The 27898-nt window shown below is 43.7% G+C and overlaps 2 protein-coding genes across 13 annotated transcripts in view; one reads left to right on the forward strand and one right to left on the reverse strand.

Moving 5' to 3' along the window:
• UBAP1 (ubiquitin associated protein 1) overlaps positions 1-6386 on the forward strand; it is a 34151-nt gene extending 27765 nt beyond the window's left edge. For 9 of the 10 annotated variants that reach the window (XM_038169907.2, XM_038169908.2, XM_038169911.2 and 6 more), the window contains 4 exons: positions 524-559; positions 1030-1227; positions 2528-2629; positions 4374-6386. In XM_038169907.2, coding sequence (XP_038025835.1) covers positions 524-559; positions 1030-1227; positions 2528-2629; positions 4374-4514 — 477 coding nt within the window. In that variant the 3' untranslated portion in view covers positions 4515-6386. The remainder of the gene's footprint in view (positions 1-523; positions 560-1029; positions 1228-2527; positions 2630-4373) is intronic. The other variant, XM_038169914.2, reaches the window with a different exon arrangement.
• Positions 6387-9445: 3059 nt separating this feature from the next.
• The window catches only part of KIF24 (kinesin family member 24), a 32244-nt gene continuing 13791 nt past the window's right edge, over positions 9446-27898 (reverse strand). For all 3 annotated transcript variants that reach the window (XM_038169903.2, XM_038169902.2, XM_038169905.2), the window contains 9 exons: positions 26378-26593; positions 24830-24917; positions 22781-22902; positions 20988-21093; positions 18283-18354; positions 17310-17419; positions 14003-16426; positions 12220-12313; positions 9446-9955 (listed from right to left, as the gene is read on the reverse strand). In XM_038169903.2, the coding sequence (XP_038025831.2) occupies positions 9815-9955; positions 12220-12313; positions 14003-16426; positions 17310-17419; positions 18283-18354; positions 20988-21093; positions 22781-22902; positions 24830-24917; positions 26378-26593 (3373 nt within the window). In that variant the 3' untranslated portion in view covers positions 9446-9814. The remainder of the gene's footprint in view (positions 9956-12219; positions 12314-14002; positions 16427-17309; positions 17420-18282; positions 18355-20987; positions 21094-22780; positions 22903-24829; positions 24918-26377; positions 26594-27898) is intronic.

Genomic DNA, 27898 nt, shown 5'->3' on the forward strand with positions numbered 1-27898 from the left:
GGGTGCTGCTCCCCATTGCTGATTTTTCTCCTGCCAGATATTTTTAAAGAATAATTTAACAGCCCAAGTTTGATACGAGTGATGTGAAACAGCCCTTTGAGGTGGCTACTTTAAGATTCCTCTTGAAGTAAGAGCAGTTGGCTCCTTTTCAACCCAGCAAAAAGCTTGCTAAGGGAAAGCACAAAGTTTTACAAAGACAGGTGTTGTTAGCCCTGTGCTGGGGATGGGACAGTGTTGGGTGCTGGTGGAGCACCACGTGCATGTAGCCAGTGCACCGTGTTGTCTATACACAGCACGTGGAATGCAATGCTCTGAGAGCAGAACAAACAATCCTTATGATGACTATCTCACACCTACACACAGCTGCATAACTTCTGCATTTCATGGATTACTGATCAGGCCACAGGTCTCTGCAGTACGGTAGACACAGTCCCCAATCTTTTCCTTGAAACTTTTTTCCCCAGATGTAGCAAACTCTGCTTGTGTGTCATGTTCATCACCTCATTCCTGTGCTGTCCCACAGGTACACCCAGACAACAAGGAAACAGAAATGCCTACGGTAAGTTCCCACATTCCTTTGTGCTTGCACTGCCTGGTATTTGCAAAAAGCTGCTGAGGTGTTTCCAGAGGTAACATTCCTCCGAGTGCAGAAAATCATAGGTGATGAGTGAACTGCAGGGTGAGGGAAGCAATCCCTTGCTTCATCCAAAGTTGTGTTTTCCCACATCATAAGGGCCTTTACTGTTGGAAAGGTTGGCTGTTAGAAAGCTTCAGTCCTGCCAGTAAGAGAGGGGGTATGGCAGGAAATGTGGGTAATCAAATGTCTTGATGAGGGTAAAAAGGGTGTGGTGGGAGTCAGACTACCTGAAGTGCGTGTTTTCATCCTAACAGTGAGCATCTTCCCCAGCACAGCCTTGGAAGTCTCCAGTTACCGAATTTTACTGGGTGTCCTAGTTCTGCAGGAGCCAGAAATGGGGACACGGATGCAAAAGATGACCGCCATCTAAGCCTCTGGGTTTTCCCTTGTAGGTAATGCACCAAAATTTCCCAGTGTCTCAAGTGCCCAATAACACCAGCTGTGCAAAGCGGACAGGTGGCCCCGCTCCTGACATACAGCAGGCCCTCTCTGCCAGCGAGAGGCAGTGCGTGGAGACCGTCGTCAACATGGGGTACTCACCTGAGAACGTCCTGAAAGCCATGAAGAAGAAGGGACAGAACATAGACCAGGTGAGAGCTTTTTCAGGAAGAGAGAAGCCTTTGAGTGGGCGCTGATTCTGCTGAGAAACAGACTTGGCTTTGCAAAATGTAGGGGGAGGGCACTTTATTCCAACAGTGGCTTGCAGAACTGTCCCAGAGGTTTTCACCTGGCACAAAAGGCTCCCCAAACCAAAGAGTATCTGCACAAGTTTCTGTTAAGATGCCTGAGGCAGCACAGTCTTCCTAGGAGCCACAAAACAACCCAGAGGAAGCTTGGCATGGATCCATGCCTTCAGTGCTGCGTGACCAAAAAGCAAAGCGCCTTCCCTGTTCTGAGCACAAGGGGTTACTCTGCTGCTGCCTCCCCCTGCAGAGAGATGGGCCCCTGCGGGCTTACTGCAGCCCTGGAAAGCTCTCTAGGCACCAGTGACCGACTTTTTTTGTGCTCTGACTGTGGTGCTTCCTGCCATGTGTTGTTTCAAATGCTCACTAAAACCAGGTCACGGAGCATAAAGCGTGGCGGGGTGAAGCGTGGCTCTGGGTCTTGGATCAGCTTCAAACAAAGCGATGTTTTGAAGACAGAGGAGCGTGGCCAGGCTTTCTGTGCTGGTCCTGTGCTCCCTGCACACTGCACAGAGCGTTGCCTTGGCAGGAGGAGCGTCCTGGTAGCTGCTGTGCTGTGCAGGATTTGGCTGCTGGTAGAGCTGCTCTGCTTGCCTGCTGCCTAAGAATCAAGAGCACTATCTCATTCCTAGCACTACCTTTCTCTTACCTGTCAGACTCTCACCCCTACCTCTCTAAACTGAGAATGAATAAGAAATATGGCAGCAGTTTCTGGGTATGTGAGCTGGGATCTGCAGCTTGCTCAGCAGTGTGCTGAGGTGATCTTAAGAAGCTGACTGCTTCCAGATCGTGTTACCTCTTCTGGCTGAGAGGAAGCTAAAAGCTGGTGTAGCTTGATTGCTGGACCTACAGTACCCCTTCAAAAACTCAGAATAAAAAATCTTAAATTAATCTTAATCTTAAATTTCTTTTAATCTTAATTTTCTGCCTCCTTAGTGATTGAGAATAGAAGGCTAGAGAAGGAAGGCCATTTGACTGGAGTGAAAGATGAAGCTGATGGGAGAGCACAAAGACAGAAGGACTTGTTTGCTTTTTTTTGAGCAAGCTCTTGCACAAAGAGGGTCTCAAGATAGAGCAGGAAGAGCTTTGTCTCGGTTCCTGGTGAAGCCTGGGACGGAGTTGTGCTCAGTTCCTCTGCATGTACAGAGGTGTGTGACTGTGTGCTGTGAATGCAGCTCTGCAAACTTCTTCGTTTTGTTCCCTGCAGGTTTTGGATTACCTGTTTGCACATGGGCAGCTTTGTGAGAAGGGCTTTGATCCACTTCTTGTTGAAGCAGCTTTGGAAATGCATCAGTGTTCAGAGGAGAAGGTGAGGGTGCTGTGTGCTCTACAATAATGAGAATGCACCACAAAGGGGAATTCCAGTAGCAGTTCCTCTATAAAGTGGTCAGTGAAATTCTAGCTCCATGGTAATGCTGCCTTGTCAAAACGGGCTGCCAAGGAACATCCTTGTGGTGATAAAGGGATTATGTTAAAACAGATTTCTTCTGTGTTGCTTTATGACCCATACTTGCATGTGTTTTTATGGGAACAATGTTTTTTTTTTTTTAAGACCCTGCTTAGTTTGATGGCAATGTTCCAACCACAGTGTCGTCTTTTGGGCAAGGTGCTTGGTACAGAGAGAGTTAACTTCAAATTACCACCAGGGCAAGCTGGAAGGATTTTGATGATAAATTTTCTCCACTGTGCAAAAAATGCACCTGCCTGGCAAATTCAGTTAGGGCTCTGTGTGAAAAAATCTGGTAAATACAGCTTTTGTGGGCCTGTTTTATAGTGTGGCTGCTTTGCCAGCACCAAAGGTACAGAGGCAGGAACAGAGGACAGCAGTACTGCTTTTTAGTGTATGCCAGCCTGTCGTGTGCTCAGTTATAACGGGAAATCTTTGGAGGTGCCATCCACCCACCCTCCCATCCACCCACCCTCCCCCCGACATACGCATACAGCTAATGATGAGCTTGCAAACAGAGGAACAGCAGAGTGAAGATAAGGGAAGTGACAGTGTTTTGGAAACACGTTTGCTGATGGCTTAACCCCCAGCTGGAAATGACTGATCTCCTGGTTGTCTGTCTTAACCTGGTTTTTCCCCTCTGGAGTGGAGGCACTGGAAGTAGCAGAGGGTTCATAACTGTTGGAGTTGATTTACTAGTTGTCCCTGTTTTTTCAGAGCTCTGGAAGGATTTATGTGATGTTGGTAGCATAGCACGTGGTGTTGTGGTAGATTTACCCTGCTGGGCAGCTGAACTCCACCACAACAGCACTCACTCCCCCTCCTTGAAAGAAGAGGGGGAGAAGAAACTATCCTTCCCCTTTCCCAGCTTTTATTGCTGTGACATCCCATGCTATAGAATATCCCTTTGGTTTAGATCAGCTATGTAATGATCCCTCCCCATCTCTTGCCTGCTGGCTTTTGGGGGCCTTGGAGGGAGTCCTGGTGCTGTGCCAGCACTGCTCAGCAGCAGATACAACACTGGTGTGACTCCACTGCTGTTCTAGTGACAAGTGCAGAGCACAGCACTGTGTGGGTCACTGCGGGGAATGTTATATCCCAGACAGACCCAGTACAAATGTCCAGTAGGTTTTTTTGTAATACCCCTGTTTTGCCCTAGATCTGAAGAGTCATTTGATAGTGAGGGCTGTTGTGCTGTTACCAAAGTCAAGGTAACTTGAAAAACTTTAGAGGCTGCTGGATGGGGAGCAAAGTGATTATTAATCAACCTTTCTGGGAGTTTGAATGGGGACAGGCTGATCAGTTTCTACTGAGAGAGACTTCCCCAGACTAAACTTCGGTGCGTTCACTGAAGACGGTTTGGGAGATGCAGGACTGCAAATGCTGGGAACCTAAAGTGAGGTCCAGGGGCTGCTGCACGCAGAGCCCTGACAACTCTCTTTGGAGTGGATTTGCTTCAAATTGAGCGTGTGTGGGCTGTGCACGGGAGTGGGATTGTCCCCATGGGGTGCCTGGTTGCTGAAGACTATTCCTGTGCTAAACCCCGACTCTGAGTAAGACTGAGCCCTGATCTTTTCTCTTACAAAGAATCATCTGTCTCTTTCAGATCACAGAACTTCTCCAACTAATGAGTCAGTTTAAAGAAATGGGCTTTGAACTAAAAGACATTAAGGAGGTCTTATTATTACATAACAATGACCAACACAATGCTTTGGAAGATCTAATGGCCCGTGCAGGAGCCAGCTGAAAACACATTCCTGGGATCTTGGCGTGCCACGGAGCAGGACTAGCCCCGCCACCTCCGCATCCAATGTGACTTGCTCTCGGCAGGAAGGAGTCCGGCTTTTCACACCCATGGGAGAGTGACTGAGCAAGCCTACCTGCGTGCATCACTCCAGCATTTCTCTTTCCACTGGGAGCCAACTTTCTTTCTTAAATTAAATTTTTTAAGTGTCCTTTCCTAAGTTTCCTTTTTTCCAGCTTGGCCACGGAGAGTTTAAACTGCCCAGCCGCTACTGGAATTGTACATAGGCAGAGACCGGTGTGGTTGCCCCCACTGTTGCACTGGAGTTGGACAGAAGAATTTGAAGTTGGTTCTGAAACCTAGGATGCTTTGGTTCTTTGAAGCTGCTTTCATGGTGTCTGCTTGTACTGAATTACTTGACTGTGTCACAGTCCAGATTAACTGGTTAAATTTGACCTTTAGTGCAATGGAATTTTATTTTTTGGTTGAAAGTTAGCCTATAACTTAGTAAAAACACTGGTTCAGAAACTGTCGCTATGCATAAAGAGAAGCTGTTCCTCTTGTGTTTTTTTAACCCATGCATCCAATACTTCTGCCAGACACGAGCGTCCAATGCTGAGCGGTGCATAAGTTTGCTTGGAGCAGGTAAGCTGTGAACTCGACCTGGACCTGCCACTTCTGTTGGTTCTTGAAGGAAACCTGAAGGCAGAGAGGTAGGGCTCAGTATTCTTAATCCCCCAGGCTTGTAGGTTATTTAAGAAAATGTTCTGCTAGAAAATCAATCATCTTTTGTTTTAAATAATACTCGGTGTGATGCAGGAGGTTTCTTTCAAGCACTTTCTTTAAAACAAATATACTCACTGCATTAGTTCCATTTCCCACACTGCTGTAGAATTACATAATAACATCTAGTACTAGAAATCAGGTTTGGGGTTGTTTTTGATAGTACCAAGTATTATGTTGTACATTGTTCAAGTTCTAAATACATAAAATATCATCAGTCTTGAGGAATCTTTAGAGTAATTTGCTAAATATTTTGATTCTGCAGAAGAACAACTAATAAAACCCTCAAATGTAACTCCCAGTGTCGTGGTTCCCATCTCTCATGCTCTTTGGCTTCAGCAGATGAAGAACTTGCTGGATCCCGCAAGCCCAGGTGCTGCCCGCTCCTTTGGGCACACATGAACATGGTCTGCGTTGGGCAGAGCTACCCGAGGTGTCCAGGCAGGTGGCTGCAGTGGTGGAAGGTGCTGCTTTTTTTTATTATTACAAAAAAAAAGAAGCCTAGGGATCCAAACTCATGTTAGAGCATGGAGCTGGGAGCATCGGACTTTGGGAGGGGAAAACAGCTCGGCTCCTTGCCTTGGGTCAGATTTTTCAGTAGGAGGTTTTATAGTTCATCAGGACCCTGAAGGAGATGGCATCAGCCTGTGTTATGCTATTAACTTTGTACAGCCAGAACATCTCCTCTGGGGCCGGTGTTAACTCCTGGAGTTCTGTGAGGAGGACAACAATGTTAATTACATACCTTTATTTAAAACAAAATGATGTTGAGGAGGGATGCAGCTGCAAGTATCTTAAGAGATCTGGAGATGAATGATGAGCAGGACCAGGGCAGACTTCCTTGCATTGTATCCTGTAGCACCAAGCTTCACCAGCTTCCAGTGCTGGGGCTGAGAAAAGCTTGTCCAAGAAGAATGTTCACCAGCTGATGGTCAGCAATTAATGTCTAGTTTGGGCTGCCTCTGGGGGCTCGGGTTAATCAGGTGCCCAGCTTTCCTTCCCAGGTGGGAAATGTGACAGTGTGAAACAAGGAAATGGAGCTCTGATCAGTCAGAGAAGCTGGAAAACAACAATAAACCTGCTTTACTGTTACTGCTGTGAGCGTGTGGTTGTGTTGCTTGTTTCTGAGTTAAATATCCATACAGGTTCCTGTCTGGTACTAGGCAGTCCTGAACAGGCAAGAAGTCTTGCCAGCGAAGAAACAGAACTGCTTTGACCAAACCTCTGAATAAAATCATCTGTTTGGTTAATGTGAGTTAACTTTTGTTTGGGGATGAGGCTGGGGTTCTCCTAGTTGGTGAGAAGACGACTGTTCCTGGTCAGTCTTGAGACCTGTGCTTTCCCTTGGGTTCTCAAATCAGCAGACTGACTGACGTACCTAGTAGATGGCACTGGGGTATCTTAGCTTTGCCAGAGGGTGTTCTGCCTCTGTGCTAGCTGAATGCTGAGGTCTGGGTGTCGGGATGAGGAGTGTAGAGGCAAAGCAGAAACTGCTGCCTGCTGGGCTCTGCCAGACCCTGCGCACCTGGGAGCTGGAGAGCGAGCTGCTGAAACATGGAACAACAGGCTGGGGGCCATGGGCATCATGCAGATTCCCTAGCCTTGCTGATCTTTTAAAATCAAGCATTAATCATTTTGATCACATTTACTTTAGAACAGATTTTACCAGAGTTCTGTAGTAAATTGAATTTTATTTTAAATAATATAGACTATTCAAATAAAACATCAAGCTTGTACCATGAACATTAATAGTCTTTGTTGCACTTGCATACAAAAGTGAATGAATCCATTTTACTCCCGTATTTATTAGATTATACAGGGCCAGTCCCTCAAAAATCTTCTGAAAAGACCGCTGTAGCAACAACACAAACAAAATTCACATACATTCTCCACGTTGAAAAGAAAACCATTTGTTTCAGGTGTCAGTGCAAGCAGCTGGGAGGGGATGACACTTTCAAACACTGTTAGCACACCTTCACACGAGTTACAGCAGCATCTAGGTAATCACCCGAAGAGTGGAGAGAAAAACACGACCCCTTGCAGTAACAGCGCTGGTCGTTTCCGATGCAGGCTGCGAGCCCAGCTTTGGTATCTCCTGGGCATGCAGCAGTTCACCGGCGTCAGTAGCCCTGTTACTGCCAAGGGTAGGTGAATTTTCACAATCAGAGCTGCTTTTATTTTAGTAGAGCCTCGCATGCAGCAGGGTACACACTGTTCTGGGAACAGGTTGATGATAAAATCTTGTATCAAACAAGGTACAACCTCATGGGTTACCTGGGTGGCTCCCATTTAAAAGAAGACTTCTTGTTTCACATTTTTTTTTTTTTTGGTGTTCCTAGCCATTCTGTGAGGGAGCAAGCAGTTCCTGCTCCGGGGACTTGTACTGGGGCTCAGATTTGCCAGGCTTGCTCATGTTTTTTAGGGCAGACCAACAGGAACTGCACTTCAGTTTGTTAGCTGGTTTAACTCAGATTTCATCTGCTGATGGAAATTTTTGGTCATTCATCTGTCTTGTTACAGCTCCTCTGAAAGCACCGAGGTTAGGACACGGCATTATGGTGCTGTGTGAACGGCTCTCCGTGGTGCTGCTTTAGGGATGACCAGCTTAGGTAAGAGATGGGGAAAGACTGAATGTACTTCTGCCGAGCTCCTCTTTAAATCCTCTGCTGGGTTAAATTACAATCGCTCCCCTGTCCCAAATGTCAAAGTACACGGAGGGAAAGTTTTCCCTGTCTTTCCACCCAGCTAGCACTGCGCTGCTGGCACCACCTCTCACTTTCTCATGACCCGTGTGCACATCCTGCGGTCCCACCTTTTCCCCAGCTCCAAGCTAACTCAGGAAAGTGCTCAGCAGCTCTGTGATTGTTCTGTGTGCTCTCTGAGCAAGGGCTATGGGAACTACTGCAAGTGCTCACATCTAGTTTTGCTTTCAGAAGGCAGGAGGACTAACCAGCTGCCATGTGTTCTCCTCACCTTGTGCAGGGGAAAGCTGTCCCTGTCTCCAGGAGGATGAGGCACTGAGGCTGAAGAGCCTTGCTCCTGAATGCCTCATTTCTCTAAGCAAATGAAGCTTCTTAAAATGGAACTGGGAGGCCTTGCTTCAGGCGTGCCTTGCTGGTGGCCTGGAACCATCTCAAGGTCCCTAAACTCAGATGCTGGTTACATCTCGGGAGCAAGAGGGACTAAATACCCTCCCTCAAGGATCAGAGCCCTGATATAGGACTTTCTTCCTCAGTTACAGCTGTCACTCCTTCCCTTGCACTCCTGTTCCCCAGGGCTATGCTGCGTGACGTTCCTTGCATCCAAAAATCAACCCAGAGAGCTGTGTAACTGCGACCGCTGTGCTGCTGCTGCCAAACCTGGCTCGTGGGGGGTAGCTGTAGAAGCAGGCGGTGCAATTTGCAGCTGGTCAGACAAAGCATTCCATTACCCTTAGCATTTGTGGCTATTGAACTACAACAGCCATTACCAAGGAAACGCTGAGATGGCTGAGTATGTCGTGGCAGCCCTAATTTTGGAGTGGGAGCACTTGCAGAGTGTTGTTTTAGCTGAGCATGTTTCATGGTCTGTTGTGGCTTCAGCAAGTGGGCTTATTCTGTGGTTCAGCAGCATGCAGCAGCAGAGATCTGGCATGGTTCCAGCTTTGTTCTGTAGTTCTGGTCTCAACTACCAGGTTGGTATAATGGCACTGTCAGCTTCTTAACTCCCACTGCCTATAACTGCACCCTTCTGATGTGACAAATCAGTTAACGCAGACCACGGCCACTCTGCAGCTAAGCAGAGCTCAGACATGGCTTGCAGAAGGAGAGCTTTTGTCTTCTTTCTCTTGGCACCAGTGAAAACAATGTGCTCATTAACACGCTAGATGAACCTGTGGTACAAAGTCCCTTGTACATAAGCCTCCTACTCAGCCGCTTGTTACTTGTGACTTCAGTGATCTCTTTCAGCAGGTCTGAGTGTTAGTCCCACGCAAAGAACAAATGCTCCAGTGGCCTTCCTTCTGAAAGCCCAGAACTTCATATCCTGCTTTGATTTTCATTTACTTTTGGTCTAGTTAGTGTACTTAAGCTGTTTCTTCACTTCTGTTTGCAAACACTTTTCTGGATTGCTTTTGAACATTTTTGTCCAAACCTGAGTCTGGCTTCAAAGTGTTTTGTTTTGTTTTGTTTTTTTTCCCCTCATTTTCTTAGCAGCACAGAAGTGCCTCTAACATGTGAAAAGCTGCTGTGAGTACTGTGGACAGGACTGCCTGCCTCTTGGTGAGATATTTAAGCACTGCTGAGTTGTTATTCTTAAGAAAGTGTCTTATTGGTATTAAGGAAATACAAATCTCACGTTGCCAAGTAATCGTCTCTTATTTACTCAGAATTCTCTCCATCGTTAGCTAAAATATGCACTAATCACAAACCATCAAACCAAAAGCTAGCCCCTTCCCACCCACGCTCTGCAGCACCCAGTGTGGTGAAACACTAGCTGGCTGTTTCCAAAACTGTTCTTGTGCGTGTGTAAGCACAGCAGGTCTAAACTGGTGGAGGTGTTTGCAGGGATGTGTCAGTGCTAGGAGAGGCTAAATAGAGCTGAAGCTGGGCTCGCATGGTTTGGATGCATTTCGACTTCAGTACCAGGATTTCATCTAGCTTGGTGACGAAATTCTGAAAATCCTGGGAAGGAAGGCAAAAGGAAAGTTTAGGGAACAACAGGAGCAGAAGGTTGGAGACATTCAGCGTTATTTTATATACTGCAGCAGTACAAAAACCCATGTTTTCCAAGCTATAGTAAATTTATTTAGTGTTTCCTTCTTGAAGCCCTGACCCTTATAGACAGCAAAGCTCAATCCTCTAAATACTGAGGTTAACTTACTACTCTCATTTTTTTTTCTTTATTTTTTTTCTTCTGTTTGTGAAATTAGAGCTACTATGCTGGTTTCAGAAAAAATGCATAAGGCTCCTGCTATCACCTTTCTACACAGATTAGGTTTTAAAGGGTTAGGTATAGAGACTGGAGATCTGATGTACAGTTTTACAACGTACTGAGCTGTGTTCCAGACACTCCTTGTGTTGCATTTAACAGTCACAAAGATAAATGGTGAGCTGGGCACCTCACTGATTGACATAATAACCCATTTTATGGAGAAATGCGAGAGAAGGGATTATTTCACATCAGCTCACAGGGCTTGTCCAAATGCTGCCTGGCTATAGGTCTGCCAGACTGCACATGAGAAACAGCAGCTGTGCATAGCCCAGGCCAAGTGGAACCTCACCTTCCATCATGACCTGCCACACTGTTGGATAAAATGTGATCCAAAACTCTGATTACAATGAAGTGGATGCAGTTATTTTTAAGTAGGTCTTGTGTTAATAATTGCTCTGGTCTCCAGCTGAGAGCAGAGCTCGGTGCATTTATTCACAGGTCAGTATCTAAGAAGTTGGGAAGCGTCAGTATCCTTAGGGCTAGGTGCTGCAACTGCTACCACACGAAAATTAATCATTCACAAGCTCATTTGGCAGAACTCCAGCTATCTCATGCATTGTATCTTTGTCCTGCATGGACATCAGTACTAATGAAGACTAGCCCAGGTGCCCTAGCTTATGTTTCTTAAGCACTTCAAACACTGTGTGGTTCAGTGTGTGGCTGGTCTTGGCAGGAATCTCTCCCGCAGCCACAGTTTCACGGCTGGAGAAGTTGCAACCATCTGAAAGTGGAAGGAGAGAAACTAATATGGGAAGTCCAGCTAACTGCATTGTCCAAAGCAAGGTCATGCTGTAGTGTTAAGTTATTCACCCACTGCTGGGAGGCCTGGCATGTCAGAATTGTCAGAATTCTGCTGGCCAGAAAAGGATTGCTTGCTACAAGGGGCAAATAATAGCAGGGTGTGACCAGTAACTACCATGAAAAAAGCTCAGATAAAATAAAATAAGAAATTAAAAAGAAATGTTGCTTTTTATCATAGCATTCTCTGCCACAAAACTAATGCAGCTTATGGCTCTTATACTGCTTTGTGAACTTGTGCATTATCTGGTAATACAGCGCATGCATCTGGAAGTCACAGCAGATAAACCACGGGGTGGCTCCAGTCTGAATTCCCTGAGGCAAGAGTCTCTGTAGCTGCACTGCAAATCTGAACTGTGATAGCAATTAAAGTGGTTGTGATAATGTAATGCAGTAACATAATTTGGCTTTATTGATAAGATGAGGGAACAGGGAAGGCAGGAGGTTCTCACTGAGATGAGCTGGGTGAGAGTTAAGACTTGTCACACAGCTGTGACACGCAACTGTTAAGATGCAGGAGAAACTGAGAACTGGCTGGTGCTGGGGCCGTGCAGGTGCCAGGCTTGAGGTCCGGCCTTTACCAATGTAATCCAAGACACAGACAAGCTAAGGAATGCTTGAGTGACAGAAATTAAGAGCCTGTGAGGACACAAGTCACAGCAGATAGAGCACTAGAGGGAGTGGGGCCAGGCACAGCTGCAGTTTGATAAGCAAGGGACTCCCAGGAGGAAGAGGCCATGTGGCACAACACCACCAGTTGTGCCATCCCAGTGTCATGCTTCACAGGTGTGCTGTTTTCTCCTGTATTGACTTACTTGGTCCAGCCTGAAAGGAGAAAAACTCCACCTGGCGAGGTGCCCGGTTGGGTATGGTCAGGCACCAATACCCCAAGATAAGACAAAGCTGTTTTATCAGAGACGAGCAGTTCAGAGTTGGGCTATCAGACTCCTTCTCCCCCAGGAACCAGGCGCTATGTGGGCTGGCAAAGACACGTCAGGTACTGGAAGTGAGCGGCCTCTGCTAGGACTCAGGGAGGCACCAGAGAATGAGTGGAGGAACTGACCAGGCATGTCACTTCACTAATTCAAGTTAATGATCTCTAAAATCAATTTATGCAAGTTCAACTGGCAATGAAATCTTCATCTAAATCACTTACCGTTGCTGACATCTGATTTATCAAGCACTCTTCCTTGAAGCACAAGGATGCCATTTCATCCAGCTGCTGCCGATGGGCCCGAATCATAGCCTGTCTGGTTAAGATAAAATATATCCTTGGTTACACAGCCTGCTGCGCTACCTTTAATTGCTATCAAGCTCCAATTAGCTTTTAAGAAGGAGGAAAACCCAGAGTAAGCCTTGCTTAAAACCCAGAGTGAGCTTGTGGTCCCTGGCATTCAGGAGGTAAGTGAGGTGATTCTCCCCTCTGCTCTGCTCTCCAAGTACTAAGATGAGGGGAAATGGCCTCAAGTTGTGCCAGGGGAGATTTAGGCTGGAGATGAGGAGAAAATTCTTTACTGAAAGGGTTGGTGGCATTGGAATAGGCTGCCCAGGGACACGGTTGAGTCACCACCCCTGGAGGTCCTGAAGAAACAGTACATTCAGAACTTAGTACCAGAGATTACTGGTGAAATTTAGTACTAGTTTAAAGATTGGACTAGTTGATCTTAGATGTCTTTCCCAACCCCAATGATTCTTTGATTCTCGTGAGACCCCCCTGGAGCACTGTGTTCAGCTCTGGGGCCCCCAGTATAAGGAAGACACAGAGCTGTTAGAGCAAATCCAAAGTTCCCCTAGGATGCTCAGAGGGCTGAAGCAGCTCTCCTGTGGAGACAGGCTGAGGGAGCTGGGGGTGTTCAGCCTGCAGGAGAGAAGGCTCCAGGGAGACCTCACTGCAGCCTTCCAGTGCCTAAAGGGCCTACAGGAAAGCTGGGGAGAGACTCTGTCAGGAGGTTGAGTGATAAGACAAGGGAAATGGCTTTAAACTAAAAGAGGGGAGATTTAGAATAAGTATTGGGAAGAAATTCCTCACTCAGAGGGTGGTGAGGCCCTGGCCCAGGCTGCCCAGAGGAGCTGTGGCTGCCCCATCCCTGGCAGTGCTCAAGGCCAGGCTGGATGGGGCTGGGGGCAGCCTGGGCTGGGGGGAGGTGTCCCTGCCCATGGCAGGGGGGTGGAATTAGGTGGTCTTTGAGGTCCCTTCCAACCCAAACCATCCTGGGATTCTATGAAGTGCACACCAGTGTTCCATGAAGAGCAGTGGACTGTGCTGGTTCTGGGTCAGGAAGGTCTTGCTGACTGAGGAGTGCTGGTGCTGCTTTTTACCACAGGGAAATGGAGCAGCAAAAGATGTCTGGTAAGACTCTGAGGTTGTAAGCCATTTTGGTGAAAAACAGGCATGGTGGGAAGGTAGTGCTCCTGTTCCTCTCTGTAAGCTCCTCTGGCCAACAACGTATTTTCTGTCTTGTGAATGCAGGCCAGTCCTTAGGAGCTGACAGAGGCAGCTCTGCATCCAGATCTTCAGTGCCTGACTAGCTGCCCTAGCTGTTTTCCTTTCTGCACAGATGCAACAGCTATCACCTGCTTTTTGATGAGAGGTTTTGATATATTTTAGGTACTTTACAGCTTACAGGAACCAATTAGTTACTGAGAATTTCAGCTTATGATATAATATTAATTCCTGTAACATTATCTTAGGAAACTCTAATAGAATAATTGGCTTCCTGTGAGATTTTAAAATATCACTAAATAACAGGCAATCATATATTTATACAAGATAATGAGTACAAATCATCATTAATCTCATTAAATAATTATTTCATAGATTGATTTCCCATCAGTTTTTAAAGTGCATATGAGCATGATACACAAATAAGGGCAGATCTACCCAGTATGTCTAGATTTTCTAAGCTTCATGACAAACTTTAGCGAAGAGCAAGACTTACTGTGCCTTTTCTAGGGCCTCCTTCTGCCATTTTCCCACCTCAGATACACCACTTGGAGAGCTGACGTTGGAGGGACTGTTTGCATTTGCTAATTGCTTAGTGTCTTTGGTTGCAGATCCTGAATCTGCAACGAAAGCCTCTTGTGTAAAAATAGTCTGCATCCATTTGCACTTAAGCAACCCTATTTCCTCACTGCTGAAGGATGACTTGGCTGGCTCTTCAGAATGACTGAGGTCCTCGTTTCTCAGTCCTGACTTGGGCTGCAGCAGGCTACTTTCTTGAGAGTGGGACTGCACTGCATAATCTGTATTTCCTACAGTGAGTAAACATGATGCACCTGAAAAAAAGCTCTTTTCAGGTATCTCAGCATTTCTTTCCCAAGGCTCAACATTCAGTCCTTGATTTGAGTTCAGTTTTCCTGAGTTAATGGTATTCCCTTTAACATCAGCGTCAGGCTGTCTGCCGTCTGCGTACTCCTTGCACTTTTTGTTACCGAGAAACAAAGCACCCTCTCTCTCTCCCCTGGATTCTGTGCATTCAGCTGTGGATGCTTCTGCCAGGTCATTTCCAATGAGGGAGCTGGGAACGACTCCTGGATTTGATGAACCTGAGCGCAGAAGGCAGCAGCACGGCTTCACACCACAGCAGCCAGGAGAGAGCCACCTGTCCCCTGCCTGCGGGCAGCGCTGCAGGGCGCAGTGTCTTCCACCACGACGCACTTGCTCGCCCAGCTCCAGCATGCTGTCTGTCAGAGCTCTGCTTCTGGTGCACTGCCAGGCCTCCTCCTCAAACCTCTTCTGGGGCCTGTGTATGCTCCTGCCCAACAGCTGTTTCACACGGGGGGACTTTTCTTGGTTAGAAGAAACGGTCTCTGCATCCGCTGTTTCCTCATAGTCAAGAAGGGGTACTGGGAGAGGAGCCACAAGCTCAGGTGTGAATTCTGAGGAACAACTGGGAGATCCACAACAGTTAACATCATTTTTTCTAGCTTTCCATTTAATGTCTCCTGCAACGGCAGCCTGTCCATCCAGAACAGATTCCTCCTTCTCCTCACGCTGGTGGAGAATCTCTTTGCACTCTGGTGTTCCTGATTTCAATACAGGGGAAGAATATGAGTTTGAAGTATCCTTTTCTGGAGTCAAGGTGACTTCACTGGAGTAAACTGAACACCTGTGTTTGGATTTGTACTGTTTGTCATCAGCCAGGAAATCTTGGCTATTTTTCCAGTTACAAGCAGTATCTTCTTGTAAGCAGCAAGGTTTTTCCGCAGTATTGCTTGTGGAGGACTCCATAGCTAAGTCATAGCTCCAGTCTGATGGAGTTTTGCTGCAGCCTGCATTTTTAATGGATTCCTCCATCTTTGGGCTGCCCTCGCTACAATCCCAGCTGTTGTCTAGTTCGTGTTCTTGCGAGTGCATTGCATATTTAAAAAATAAATCCTGTCGCTTTTGACCTTTTTGCTCTTCCTCAGTTCCTTGTTCTCTTTGATGAAGGAAAAATGAATGTTTACTGCATTTGTTGGTGTTTCTTCTCTTCACATTGTTTTGACTGCAGACAGGTGAGAAAGAATCTTCACTGAAATCACTGTCATCAAGATCTTCCAGCTGCATCCCCTCTTTGTTCTGTGTTTCTGTGGGTGTAAGGCTCAGCTCCTGCTTCACTTCAATTTCCTGGGGCTTATATTGTGTTAAAAACCTCTCCAGAGGCTGGTAGTTCAGTTTGTGCTGTAGAATAGGTGGCTGCTGAAATTGCTGGTGATAAAGGCGTAAATGTTCCTCCCTTTCCTTCTGAAATGGAGACAGATTTGTCCAGGTTTCAACGCACGGTTTAACAAAGGTGTTTCCCCATTCCTGCCTGCTGTCAGAAGGCAGATTTCCATCTCCAAAGGAAAAATCATCTCTAGAAACAAGCTGTTTCTGCACAGGTTGCACTGTCTGGACTTTTAGGCACTGGACAGGTGGTCTGTCTTGCATGTACTTATCTCTTTGGCCACTCTCTTTTGTTTCTGCTGTACCAGTGTTTCTGATGACAAAATCCTTTGCAGTGGGGTTCTTTTCAGAGTAGGGGGACAGATCATCAGTTTTCTTCTTCAGGGGATGTCCTATCCGTAAGAATCCCTTAACTGGACTAGTGTGGTGGAACCACAGTGAGCTGGGACTTCCTTTGTAGGCATGTCCTTTGTTGACTCCCCTGGGGGTAGAGGTAAAAGGGACACTGGGTGGCTGGAGCGCTGCAGGACACGTCTTTGTTTTTGTAGCACTCGAAGGGTGCTGGAGACCTAACTTTACTTTCTTTGGAGAGCTCTTTTCTCCAGGTGGCATGGAGGGAGAGTTTTGGACACGTTTTGGAGATACGTTTCCAGCTGTCCGACGTCTGTTTGTGACAGGGGTAGAACATTTAATCCCTTTCTTCAGCTCTTTAACCCTGTAAAATGAGATTGGCTTTAGATGTCATGCTTTCAGTTAAATAACATGTCTTCAGAACAAACTAACACAGACTAAACACTGAATTCAATGTCATGATTTCTCTTTTAATTATCCGTGATCCAGGCAGGCATCAGAAACACCTGAACTTCTGGAAAGGTCTGTAGCACTATTTTGAAGTGCTTCCTTGAACAGTGCATAACAGGTCAAAGGAGTGAAGATGGCCTCTATTTCAGTGGAAGTGGGTTTCATTTCCATGCTTTATAATGCTGCATGGCACAGTGCTATCTCAAAACAAACCAGTGCTCTCCACAGTACATTGTATAGTCCCACAAGACACAAACTAGAGCTTTTGGAAGTAATTGCAGTAGAGCTAATTAGCTCATGTGACACGTGTACAGGGCTATCCTGTTCCTGGATCAGACCCATCAGTGCAATTGCGAAGGGCTGCTTAACTGGCATCACCCTGTCCCCTCAATTGTTTCCTTCATTCCTCTTCTCCTTAAGCATCTCTTGTCCTCTAAACCCCAGCATTGCACAGCCTGCAATCTATGTCCTCCTGTGTAGGAGGGAGGGCGAAGGACTTGAGCATGTTTGAGGCACAACTACAATACAAAACAAAGCGTGTGAGCGATGAGGTTAGCAATGCTGCAGTTAAAGGGAGCACGGTGATATTTTCACCACTAAAAGCTGTTATCAGGAAGGATTTACAAGACCTGGAGAATTTCAAGACCCAGTGTAAGAGTGGAACAGGTAAGAATTTTATTGCTTTGTGAAAATTGCATTTCCTACTTAAGTCAACATTTCCAACACAACTACAAACGTTAAACCATACTTTTTTCTTGGTGTTTTTCACCTTGGCAAGATTAAGATTCATCACCTACCTGTCAGCATATCGTAAAGTGTTCAGGGTATGCTCTGTAGCTATGTGGCTAGGTGATACATTGGCTATCATACATGTCTTGGAATTGCCAATGAAAGAATCCTTTAGTACCTAGGATTAGAAGGAAAAATAAGTTTAAGATTCTTAGCAAGTCATATATTTTCTTAAATATATGCTAGCTCTTATGTAACACAAAATATGAAGAGGGTTGGAATTGGGTGATTATTAAGATCCCTTCCAACCCAAACCATTCTATGATTCTATGGAAGTGATTTACTTTACCTCAGAACTTCTGAAAAGTTGGGCTAAGCTATCTTGCATTTCCTGTAAATTAACGATGGGCACAGAGGCAGTTTAACAACTCAGGTAGGTGATGCATAGTAACTGCCTCTTTTTTTTTTATTTATTGTATTTCTCTTGTCTCGATTCATCTTGCCATTCTTTGTTTACAATTTAAAATCATTATGAGTGTTAATCAGTGCTGTGAACAAGACAGGTGTCACACGGGTGCTCATATGCTTTATTCCTCAAAACATATGTTACAACTACAGTGAAGAAATGTTGATCAGAACTCCTGTGACTGTTAACTGCACAGAAGATGCAAGACTGGTTATGGAGTAGGTGGAAATGGATGGAACTCCGAAAGACTTTGTTTCTGGAGTTATACACAACATGAATATCTGGTTATGACTAGTCCATAGGGTTCTTCATATAAGAATTCACTCAGGACAATGAAGATTCAATCCCAGAATTCAGGAGTTAGGGCACTTTCGGGGAAGCTAGGTTTCTGTTTGTTTGTTTGTTTGCTTGTTTGTTTTTAACTACCATGCTAGTCCCCAGGACTGACTGGGTGAGGTGGAAGCTGGCCTCAACCCTGCGAACATCTTCAACATTATTTCTTGGAAGAGTTATGCATTGTTCTCTCTCTCTCACCAGTGGAGTATCTACTACCGTTGCCTTTCTGCCTCTTTTACCTGAGTTAATTTGCTTTGCCGGAAAGGTGTATGTGCATGCTCCTGATCCAAGGCCCGAATGCATTCCTTTAGCTATAAAAGAAAAGAAAAATGGGGAAAAATATTTCAGTGACACGCTGACAGTAACACTGAACTGAATTGCATCAAATCTTACCTATGAATTTACTATTTTCCTCATGCACTTTAATTCCTACAGTATCTCTCACAAGTGGAATTTGTTGCTGACACAGCGATGAACGGCTTCAGCCTAGTTCAGGCATTGGCAGCAGTTCAGCTGCATTCAGAAAGCAAAACTGCAGCACAGAGCATCCCCAGCCCAGCCTGCCAGTTCTGTGGGCTGTATAAAACATATCCAAAAGTCTGGGTAAACAAGGAATGTTCAGCATACACAGAGCTCCACACTACTGTGGGCCTGCTGCTGCATGCACCATAGCTAACTAGTTTTTAGTCAGACTGGGTGTACACCAGACCACGCTGCACCTTGCATGGCAGGTGTACACTGGATTCATAGACCTGCGACATCCTAAGAACAGAGTTTTCTGAGCTTTATCTCTCATAAATTCCGTTCTCCTAAAAGAAATTCTCCCCCTTCTGAAAATATAACAAAATGCTACTGTTTGGTTAACAGCAGTGCAAATTTCTTGTGCCACTCTGGCAATATTTAATATTTTCATAGCAGAGCTACTATGAGCTAAACAAAAGCTTATTTCTTCCTCCCCATACTGCTTCTAACCTGCAGTCTAGATATTCCATCCATGCACACTGTAAGTGTGGGTATGCTGGGCTGTGTTAGAAGGTGGCTGATCTCTTTTCTCTTCACACCAGTGCAAAGCCCCAAACCCCACCAGCAGGAAGAACATGAACCAACACCAGTTAGCTGTGGGGGGAGCTGGGTTCCAGCCCAGTTTAAGACCCTGCTCAGAAGGCAGTACAGATGCAGGCTGTCTATATAAACACTTCAACGTGGGCCTTTGAGAGGCTAATAAATAAGAGCTATACACAAAACTTCAATTAAAACTAGCAAAAAACATGCTGCTAGCTACACCCATGCCTTGCACAAAACACATCAGATGTTCTCCTTGTTAGCAACCATCAACAGAGGTAGATGGTAGTCCTGAAGAAACATCTTGCTTTATTACCAGCTTTGGAAAAAGATATCATTTTCAAACAGAGGTTTACACTTTTTTTTCCATGTTTCCACTTGCAGAACAGCATCACACTGCATATCAAGCCTGAATGCTCTCTAAAACCAGCAGAAGTGGACTGCATAGCCACGTGACAAGTCATTCATAAGATTTATCATGGGAGAAATAAGCAGATGACAGTATTGTCATGGTGATGCTGATACTAGCATGAAGCAGCCTTCCTACATTTAAAGGAACAATACCCACTTAAAATTATACCTATTTCTTTCTTTTACCACGTTTTATTAAAAATCACACCTCTAGCAAGATCAAACTATTGTAACGTTTTATCCTGCTTCTCATAATTGCAGTATCTGAGTATCTTCTATCTGAAACCACCACAAATATTTAAACTAATAGCAAAATATAAACTTTCTGTATTTTAAGGCTAGAAGAGAACATTATGATCAAGAAAGAGCTACTTTGCACAGGCTGTAGACTTACCCAACGACGCCTTTTATAGTTAATTCAGTCACTACTTCGAGACTGCCTAGGTACTTACTCTGCGAAAGCGCACACACTGATTTTAAAGTTCCTTTTCAGACAGTCTCACAAACCCACATTAAGCCTCAGTCCTCAGGAATTGTTTCTGTTCAGGTCCTGATTCCCCATGACTCTATTATTCATCAGTAAGTACTCAAGAAAGCACAAAGTATGCAAACACATTCACTGTACAAGCTACCTCCCAGTATTGAGTGCTAATATTCCACAGCAGGATGGTCTTTGTGCAAGAGAAGCTTTCTCCATTCTCAAAACAGAGCGAGCCACCTATTTACTGCATGCTAAAAGCGTATACAACGTATGGCTGTGTACAGCAACTTCTGCACTGCTGACTCATACTCACTGATTGCAAATCACCTTCATCTCACTTAGAGAAGTCCTCAGTCATCAGTGAGCTTTGTTCCTTTGAATTAAAGGAGGTGCAAAGTCTTCTGCACAATTTCTATTAGAGGTGCTTCTGTGGTCTATTAAATAGCATTTTTCTGCTCCTTGTCCCTCTTAACATAATTGTGTACATTTATAAGAAAAGATGGTTTGTGTTAAGAATGCATTATTTCCCTTTTCTCCCACATCTGCATGCAAGTCCCTGGGCTCTTGAGCATTTAAGCCCTTTGCTCCTGATTTGATAGGGAAGTCTGAGTTCAAGTGGCGAAATAAGCAAAAAGAACAGCAGATGTGCTTTTATGAAACATATATGGTAATCCCAAACCAATATTCTCTGGAAGTAAAAGGGACAAACTTTCTACATAAAATATGAGACACTTGGCATACTATAAGCAACATTTTCTATACTGTGTTAACCCAACTGGCTGTAAGAATCAATCAAAAAGACTTTATTTTCATCACAAAATGTTTCCCCTCTTAAATTGTCAAATTAACTGAGACAAATTAAACTGGAAAAACTTAGCACTCTGGATATTTTTTGCCCTCCATTAAATCCATATTCATATTATTCCATGGTTCATTTTATCCAAAAATCAATTAATTACAAAACCCTCCTCAGTTATGCTAGTAGCTTACTGCTAAAAGACTTTGGTTTATTTCTGCTCCTTCCATTTTTGTTTGTCGATCTGAGTCTCTGGCATCAGCTGCCCTTTCACTGCCAGCCAAGTCAATGAATGATATCCTAGAGAAAAAAAACAAAACAAAACAAAAAAACACACACACACAAAAAAAACCAAGAAAGTTGCATTTAGCTTAAGGGCTTCTTTTTTTTTTTTTTTTCCTCCTATTTCCTTTCCCCCCTTTTTTTTTTTTTTTAATAAACAACAGAGAAGCAACACTTGAAATCTGAAGAATGATTAGCAATAACTACCTTTGAACAAAGAGAAACACCTGCTGGAAGTATCTGAAGCATCAAAATAAGCATAGCAGCAGAAGAGTGTCAGAGCATTCTGGCACTAGGACAATCATAACAGAAAGTAAAATTGTTGATGAATGTGCTTGACAGTTTAATGTGCTCGACAGTTTAATAGATAAGCTCTTTAAAGTGTAGCACATTCATTATTCTGGATAATCACTCTGTTTGTAGCTTCCCAAGAACACAGTTAAAGAAATTGTAAATTTATTGATTTTTTTTCCCCAAGTAAAACAGACAACTGCCACATCAAATGCAAATTCAGGGCAATAAAAACAGATTGCTGGTGTAGTAAATAATACATGCAGCTTTCTGTGCTCCTTTTCCCTTTCTTCCCCAAAACTCCATTAATCCTTCTCACATTCACTAGCTCTGTGTGCCAGCTACTGAACTGACTGTTGCACCATATCTTCATTTTTGTCCTCCTATTTCCGGAAGAGCTCTGACTTCTCTTACAGACATATTTTGAGATCCCTTCCCCACTGCAATTCCACCTCATTTTCAGAAAAAAAAAAAAAAAGCACACATGCCACACCTACATAACCACATACACTTCTAATTCTAAACTGCCTGGTCTGCCTTTTCCTCTCTTCACTGTTTGTGGCTCTTCCATTTTGCCTTGTATTTAAAATAAGATCCTGTGAAACAAGACTGCACTGTAGTTGCTGGAGGGGTGTGTCAACACATTTTTTTGACACTCAGCATCGATACCTAGACCTATTTCTCTAGGTCTTTATCCTCAGACCTATTTCTTGGGGTTGTTTAGTCTGGAAAAATGATGATTGAGAAGAGACACAATTGCAGTTTTAATGGCTGCTACAAAAGGAAGTAAGCTGCTCTTTTTGTCTGGTGCAGATGGCATCAGAGTCACGTTCTCAAATTATCAGAGGGTTAGATGAGGTACTAGTATTCCTCTGACCAAAGGTAAACATCTGTAATGGAATCATCTCCACCTGGGCTAGTCACCCCAGGCTCTCTTTGTAGTCAATTATAGACAGGAGAGAAGTGCTTTTATGTCAGATGGATTTGCCCCTGTTTTTGGTGACTATGCAGAATGGGATGAACTGGATCCCAGAAATGACTTTATTTACACTGACTTCAAAGGTGATGAGCTCACATGTGGATGTCTCCACTGCAGACGTCTACCTTTGGGCAGATTAATGCCCCAGACAGGAAAAGCATTTTAACACTGAAGATGAAGAGATGGATTTGGTTGACAAATTTCTTCACTGGAAAATTTTACAAGCAAGTTTGTCAATCCTCTCACCGCTGTGAGTTAAGTACAACACATTGGAGCAGAGAAAGGACTATGAAACTTCATATATTCCCTTTGAATTTTATCTCCAGATTTAACTCACAGATGCCACAAACTCAATACCTCCTCTTGGTCTGCCTCCCTGATGTCCCTGAGGTTGATCTCCTTATCAGTCCTGAGCAGTCCCAGTTCTAGACTTACCTTCCAAATGTCCTGTTGGCTGTGTCTTTAATTTGGATTTGGATGATAGCATGAGATCGAGAGGAATCCGAGTTGACTCCAGTAGCTCCTGTGCTACGTTCTTTCCCTCCCTTCAAAATCACCTGCAAAATAAGGGGAACAAAATCCAAGCATGAGGGAAATAAAGCACAGTCTGTCAGAAAGAGATTTTGCCCTCATAAGATGAAGTTGTATTAGGAGCAATACTTCATTACAGCTTGAAATTTTGGTGCAAGGGAGATGTTAAGTAAGACCGGATCCCTTCCAATGTTTCTGTCAGAACTTTGGATATGGATTTGTTTGCAGTAACACTATCAAACTTAGGGAGTATACTGCAGATAAGTAGTTGTTGCATTGCACACTCGTTCTGATTTGCAAAATATCTAGACTATAGAACCAAAAAACAAATGTATGGAAGAAAAGAAAAAGATTGCAGAGATAATCTAAGAGATTTGTGGGATTGACAAATTCCCCCCCCCTTCTCATGTACTAGGATGGGTACTGTTATCCAGAAAATTATATAAAAATGCCAAAACCTTTCTCCATCTCAATAACTAAATAATAACTAAAAGAAATTATACTACAGGAGTAAGGAACAAAGTTAAGAGATCAAGAGCAAAAGAGCAAATGCTCCTTCAAGATCTAACTCTGGATAATTCATTTTTGCAAACTTTTAAGGACTATTGCTAGAAGTCTAGCAGCAGATGCAGCAGGACATTCATAAAACAGAGTCATTAATTTTGCTTCTGGTTTTAAGAACAAATTTAAATATTATCTACCAAAATCAATACGTTCTCAGTTGACAAATGTGCATTATTTATGCCTTTCAGTGGCCAGTTCTCAAACAGTAACCTAACCAACTGCTGCAGCTCCCAAGTACTATGTTAGTGCTAAACGCAGTGAATTTCTGAACCAAAGCCAACATCAATGAATATTTAATAACTAGGGATGTATTCAAGACTCTTCCCATATATCTGTTGCAGACAATTCAGAAGCTCTGAGTCAAGCTAGTGACACTTCTGTGTTCAAAAGGGCCTGTGGACAATATAAAATTAGTTTTTTGCTGAGATACCTATGAGAATAAAGTCATTTAATAGCTCTTCTCTGTGTGCAATGTGATAATATAGAGGAATGTGTTAATCAACCTCATAGCAGATTTACACTCTAATTTACAGAAGCATCGCCAGCATGTCCTGAAGCTTGGAGTTAATGAGGATAAAGAACAAAGTTAAATGGAATATAAGTGAGAACACCGTGCCAATTTTAATGAGTCAATTACGCTATCAGGCGCTTGTAATTTACAGTTCCTTACTGAGAAAGGAATTAAGCTGTTCAAACTTAAGCTAAACAGAAGACAGATTTAGCCAGCTTGCTTGCTGCAGGACAGTGCAGAAAATTTCCCAGTGCTCTTGCTGGGCTTAGCCAGACAAGGAAGGAAAACCAAAGCTTTGCTTGTGCTGAATGTCAGCTACTGTTTAAAGATCTTAATTTTACACAGCTGCTATTACCCATCATTTTCTAAGCATTGTCTAAATCTTCATTTAGCTCAATATTTCTTAAGTATTTTCTGATTTTCAGTTCTATTAATTTACAAATTTATATCTTTTGTCCCACTCCCATGTATCTTTTATACAGAAATGTTCAGAGAAGCCAAAGAAGTCACACTAGGAGAAATACAGAGATCCACCTTACAGCATCCCTTGCTGGAATGTTATTTAATTTCTGGAATAGTGACAGCAATCTGTTTCTTGGCAAAGATCTTTCCATAAGGAGTGGCAGCAGAAGCAACAGCTGCAGATCAACAGCTTGTGTGTTGCTAACACAAGTCATGCTGACCCACCATGCTTACTTATTAAAGAAATATTAACAGTGCTCCTCCGCTTTCTGCTTGAGGTTACTAACTTCAGAACCTTAAAAAGGAGCATCCACATGTATGACACAACAGTTAACAATCTTCTCTGCAAATGACTTATCTCACAAATCCATAAATAAGGCTGCAGAAGACAAAATAATGACAAATATTGAGGTTACCTCCAAAAGTAGCTCTACAGAGTCCACCTGGACCTCTCGGAGTCCAACTATTTGAACAACATGTTTGCTATCTTCTCTTGCAAAAAGTCTGAAAATGAAACATCACAGAAACGAGATTTTTGAACTCCTAAATAGCAGCAATGAAAACACACTCCAGTGCTATGATACTATATAAAGAGAACAATCAAGACTACTGATTAAAGGAGAGCTATCACAGTCATTTATTTAATTTCAGACATAAAGAGCTATTTCATTTTCAGTATCTACCACTGAAACTTCACTGTTAAAGGGAAAGTAGCACTGCATTTCTGCCAGTTCAGGAATATAATCAAGCAGAGAAGTAAATTACCACGTCTACATTTCAGAGTTCCTCTCTCTCCTTGAACTGCATCTCAGACCTTCTGTAGTAAGTTCAGTCTGTATAAGTCATGCTCTGTTCAAGTTCCCAAGATTTTTGCACAGGCATTTGAAGCAGCTCCCATAGCCATAGAGTCTGAGTCCAGAACAACTCTGCCATGAATCACACAGAAGCGGTACTGTATATTGGAAGAATACAGGCATGAGCCTCATGGAAGGAAGCTTAATCTCCTCTTTCAATGACATGTAGTATAGCTGGCTTACTCTGACTCTGTAGAACTGCTTTTAAATCTTGTGCAAAAATTGAGAACTTGAATAGATGTTCACTCCCTAAGGCAGAAAGCCTCCCTCTTGAGTCTGCCAGCGTGCACTCAAGATACTGCTTTCTAGGATGCTAAAGGCCTCCAGATGACAGGGAATGTTCCTTCAAGACCACTCTGAAAAGATTTCACTGCAAAAATCTTAACTGACTGTTGTTGTGTTTAGAGTTTTCAGCCACAGTGCTTTTTTTACACCGAGCATGTACTGAATTGTCCTGGTTTCCATTTCAGATGAAGCTCCTCTAAGTGAGTATGCATCCATCTGAACAAATCTGGGGCTGAGGCACTACTGCTGAGGGTGGTGGCAGCATCACCTGCAGAAGGTGCACTCAGTAAAGGAGCTCAGTAAAGTCCTCAGTAAAGGACTCTGCAGTGTCAAGCACAAGTGGGACACTGACAGCACATTCCAAGATAGCATTGGCTGGAACTGCAGCCCCACTGGCACAGCAAGAGGAAAAGGTAGGGGTTATGTTTGAGGAGGGGGAGATATGGATTCCACAATGGCCAGCATCAGAACTTCTGGTCACAAGAAGGCTCTTTTTCTACCTATGGGATGTTCAGCTATTATATTACTGTAGTGTAAGCAAAACTGTACGAGTTTATATCTCAGTCATATGTCCTTATTCTTACTTATTTTTGTCCCAAAGCAATACAAACTAGGTGTCCTGTCAATGCAACAGTATTTAGTTTCTGCCTTCCTGTAAGTATGTATGATTTCCTAAGAACAACCCTAATTAAATAGATAACAACTTATTATACATGGTAATATGCTAGAGGTAATCACATGAAACAGTAACAAACTGATTTATAAACAGTAACCAACAGATTCATAACCCTGGGTTTATAGCAGTACATTTTTTTATTTCAATACCTCTTCCTTCCATTTAGCAGGTCATAAAGCTGTCCACAGTAGATTTCATAAAAGCTGATCAAAACAAGTAGATCCTTCCTTGACTGTGATGCTTCCAGGTGTCTGAAAATGTCCTTGGCAGCCAAGGCATAGAGTCCTGGGTTCCGGTGAGTACCTATCATAGTGTAAGTCTTGCCAGCACCAGTCTGCCCATATGCAAAGCAGGTTGCATTGCCTCTGTAAAGATAACCTATATTTTTAGTGCCACATCTGATTTATTCAAGTCTATTAAAAGAAATTCTGCAATGCCAATCTTTCTCTGTATATAGCAGGCTCTTAGTAAGGAGATTTGGTTTGCTTCCCCACCTGGGAAACTGAAAAACACTTAGCAGTGATTCCCAAGCATGTCCTATGGAGAGCTGGTGTGTCACAGAGTGCTGGCTCTCTTCTTCCTTTTTTTTTTTTTTTTCCAGATGCCAAAAATACATTTAAGGAAGCTAAGAATTCAGTATTATTCTTCCAGCTGTTTAGATGCTGTGGAAGTATTGTAGGGTTATGAATGGGAATGCTACAGCTTATGAATCACAGTGAAAAAGGCCTGTGACGTGAGATGCAAATCAGCCACAAGTCAGGTTTTGTATCAACACACATTGTACTTGATGAAGATTAGCACTATAAGTAATTTACTGAGTGAGATTAGTTTGTCTTGGACTGCAGTCCAGCATGCAGCTAATTCAATCTAATGGCTTGTTGCTGATGAGGGGAAGGTCTTGATCTTCCATTCCTCTGCTCCCAGCTGTGTGACCTGCCCCACTGACCTGCTCTTCCTCTGTGCTGGCTCTGATGTTTGGCTTTACTGCACTGACAGAGCAGAAAGCTTCTCATTTTCTTTGCAGGTTTATTTTCTGCAATTTCAATGGAGTAAAATAACTCACAGAGGATCATAAAATATGCTCAAATTGGCTTCACGTAACCTATGGGAATGTGCCCAGTAGAGTGGGAAGGAAGAGGATCAGCATCTTCCAGTGGCACAGAGCTGTTTGCTACGCTCACTCCAGACAGTGTAACCACAAACTTTGCTTTTCACTTTTTCCTGATTGCTGCATCTTTGTCATCATATCACCTTAACATTATAATGGCAATGCATGTACAACGTCAAGTAGGTCTCAGGATGCAGCTCTGCAGCACTTCATGTTCATATCAGTTGAGGTTACTGCTTGCTTATTTCCCCATCCTGGCTCTTGTACAAGCATTGGACCCACAAGTGTGAGGTGAACAGACTTAGAGCTGAATCAGCCAAAAAAGAAATGCTACATAACAAATGATTTATTCTCCCCCATACTCTGAAAAAAGACTTTTTAGCTGACTCAGTGCTTCCTGGATGCAGAGAATTGAGTAAAAATGTAGGACTGCAATGGGTGAACAATTTCTTGGCAGCTTAGATTGCAGAATTAGCTCACTGGGGGTTCAGACAAGAATCAGTGAGAAGGATGTAGCAGAACAGATAGAAAAGTTACGGAAATTTGAGAAAAAACAGGATGG

Source organism: Anas platyrhynchos, chromosome Z, assembly GCF_047663525.1.
Source record: "Anas platyrhynchos isolate ZD024472 breed Pekin duck chromosome Z, IASCAAS_PekinDuck_T2T, whole genome shotgun sequence".
Lineage (NCBI taxonomy): Eukaryota > Metazoa > Chordata > Aves > Anseriformes > Anatidae > Anas > Anas platyrhynchos.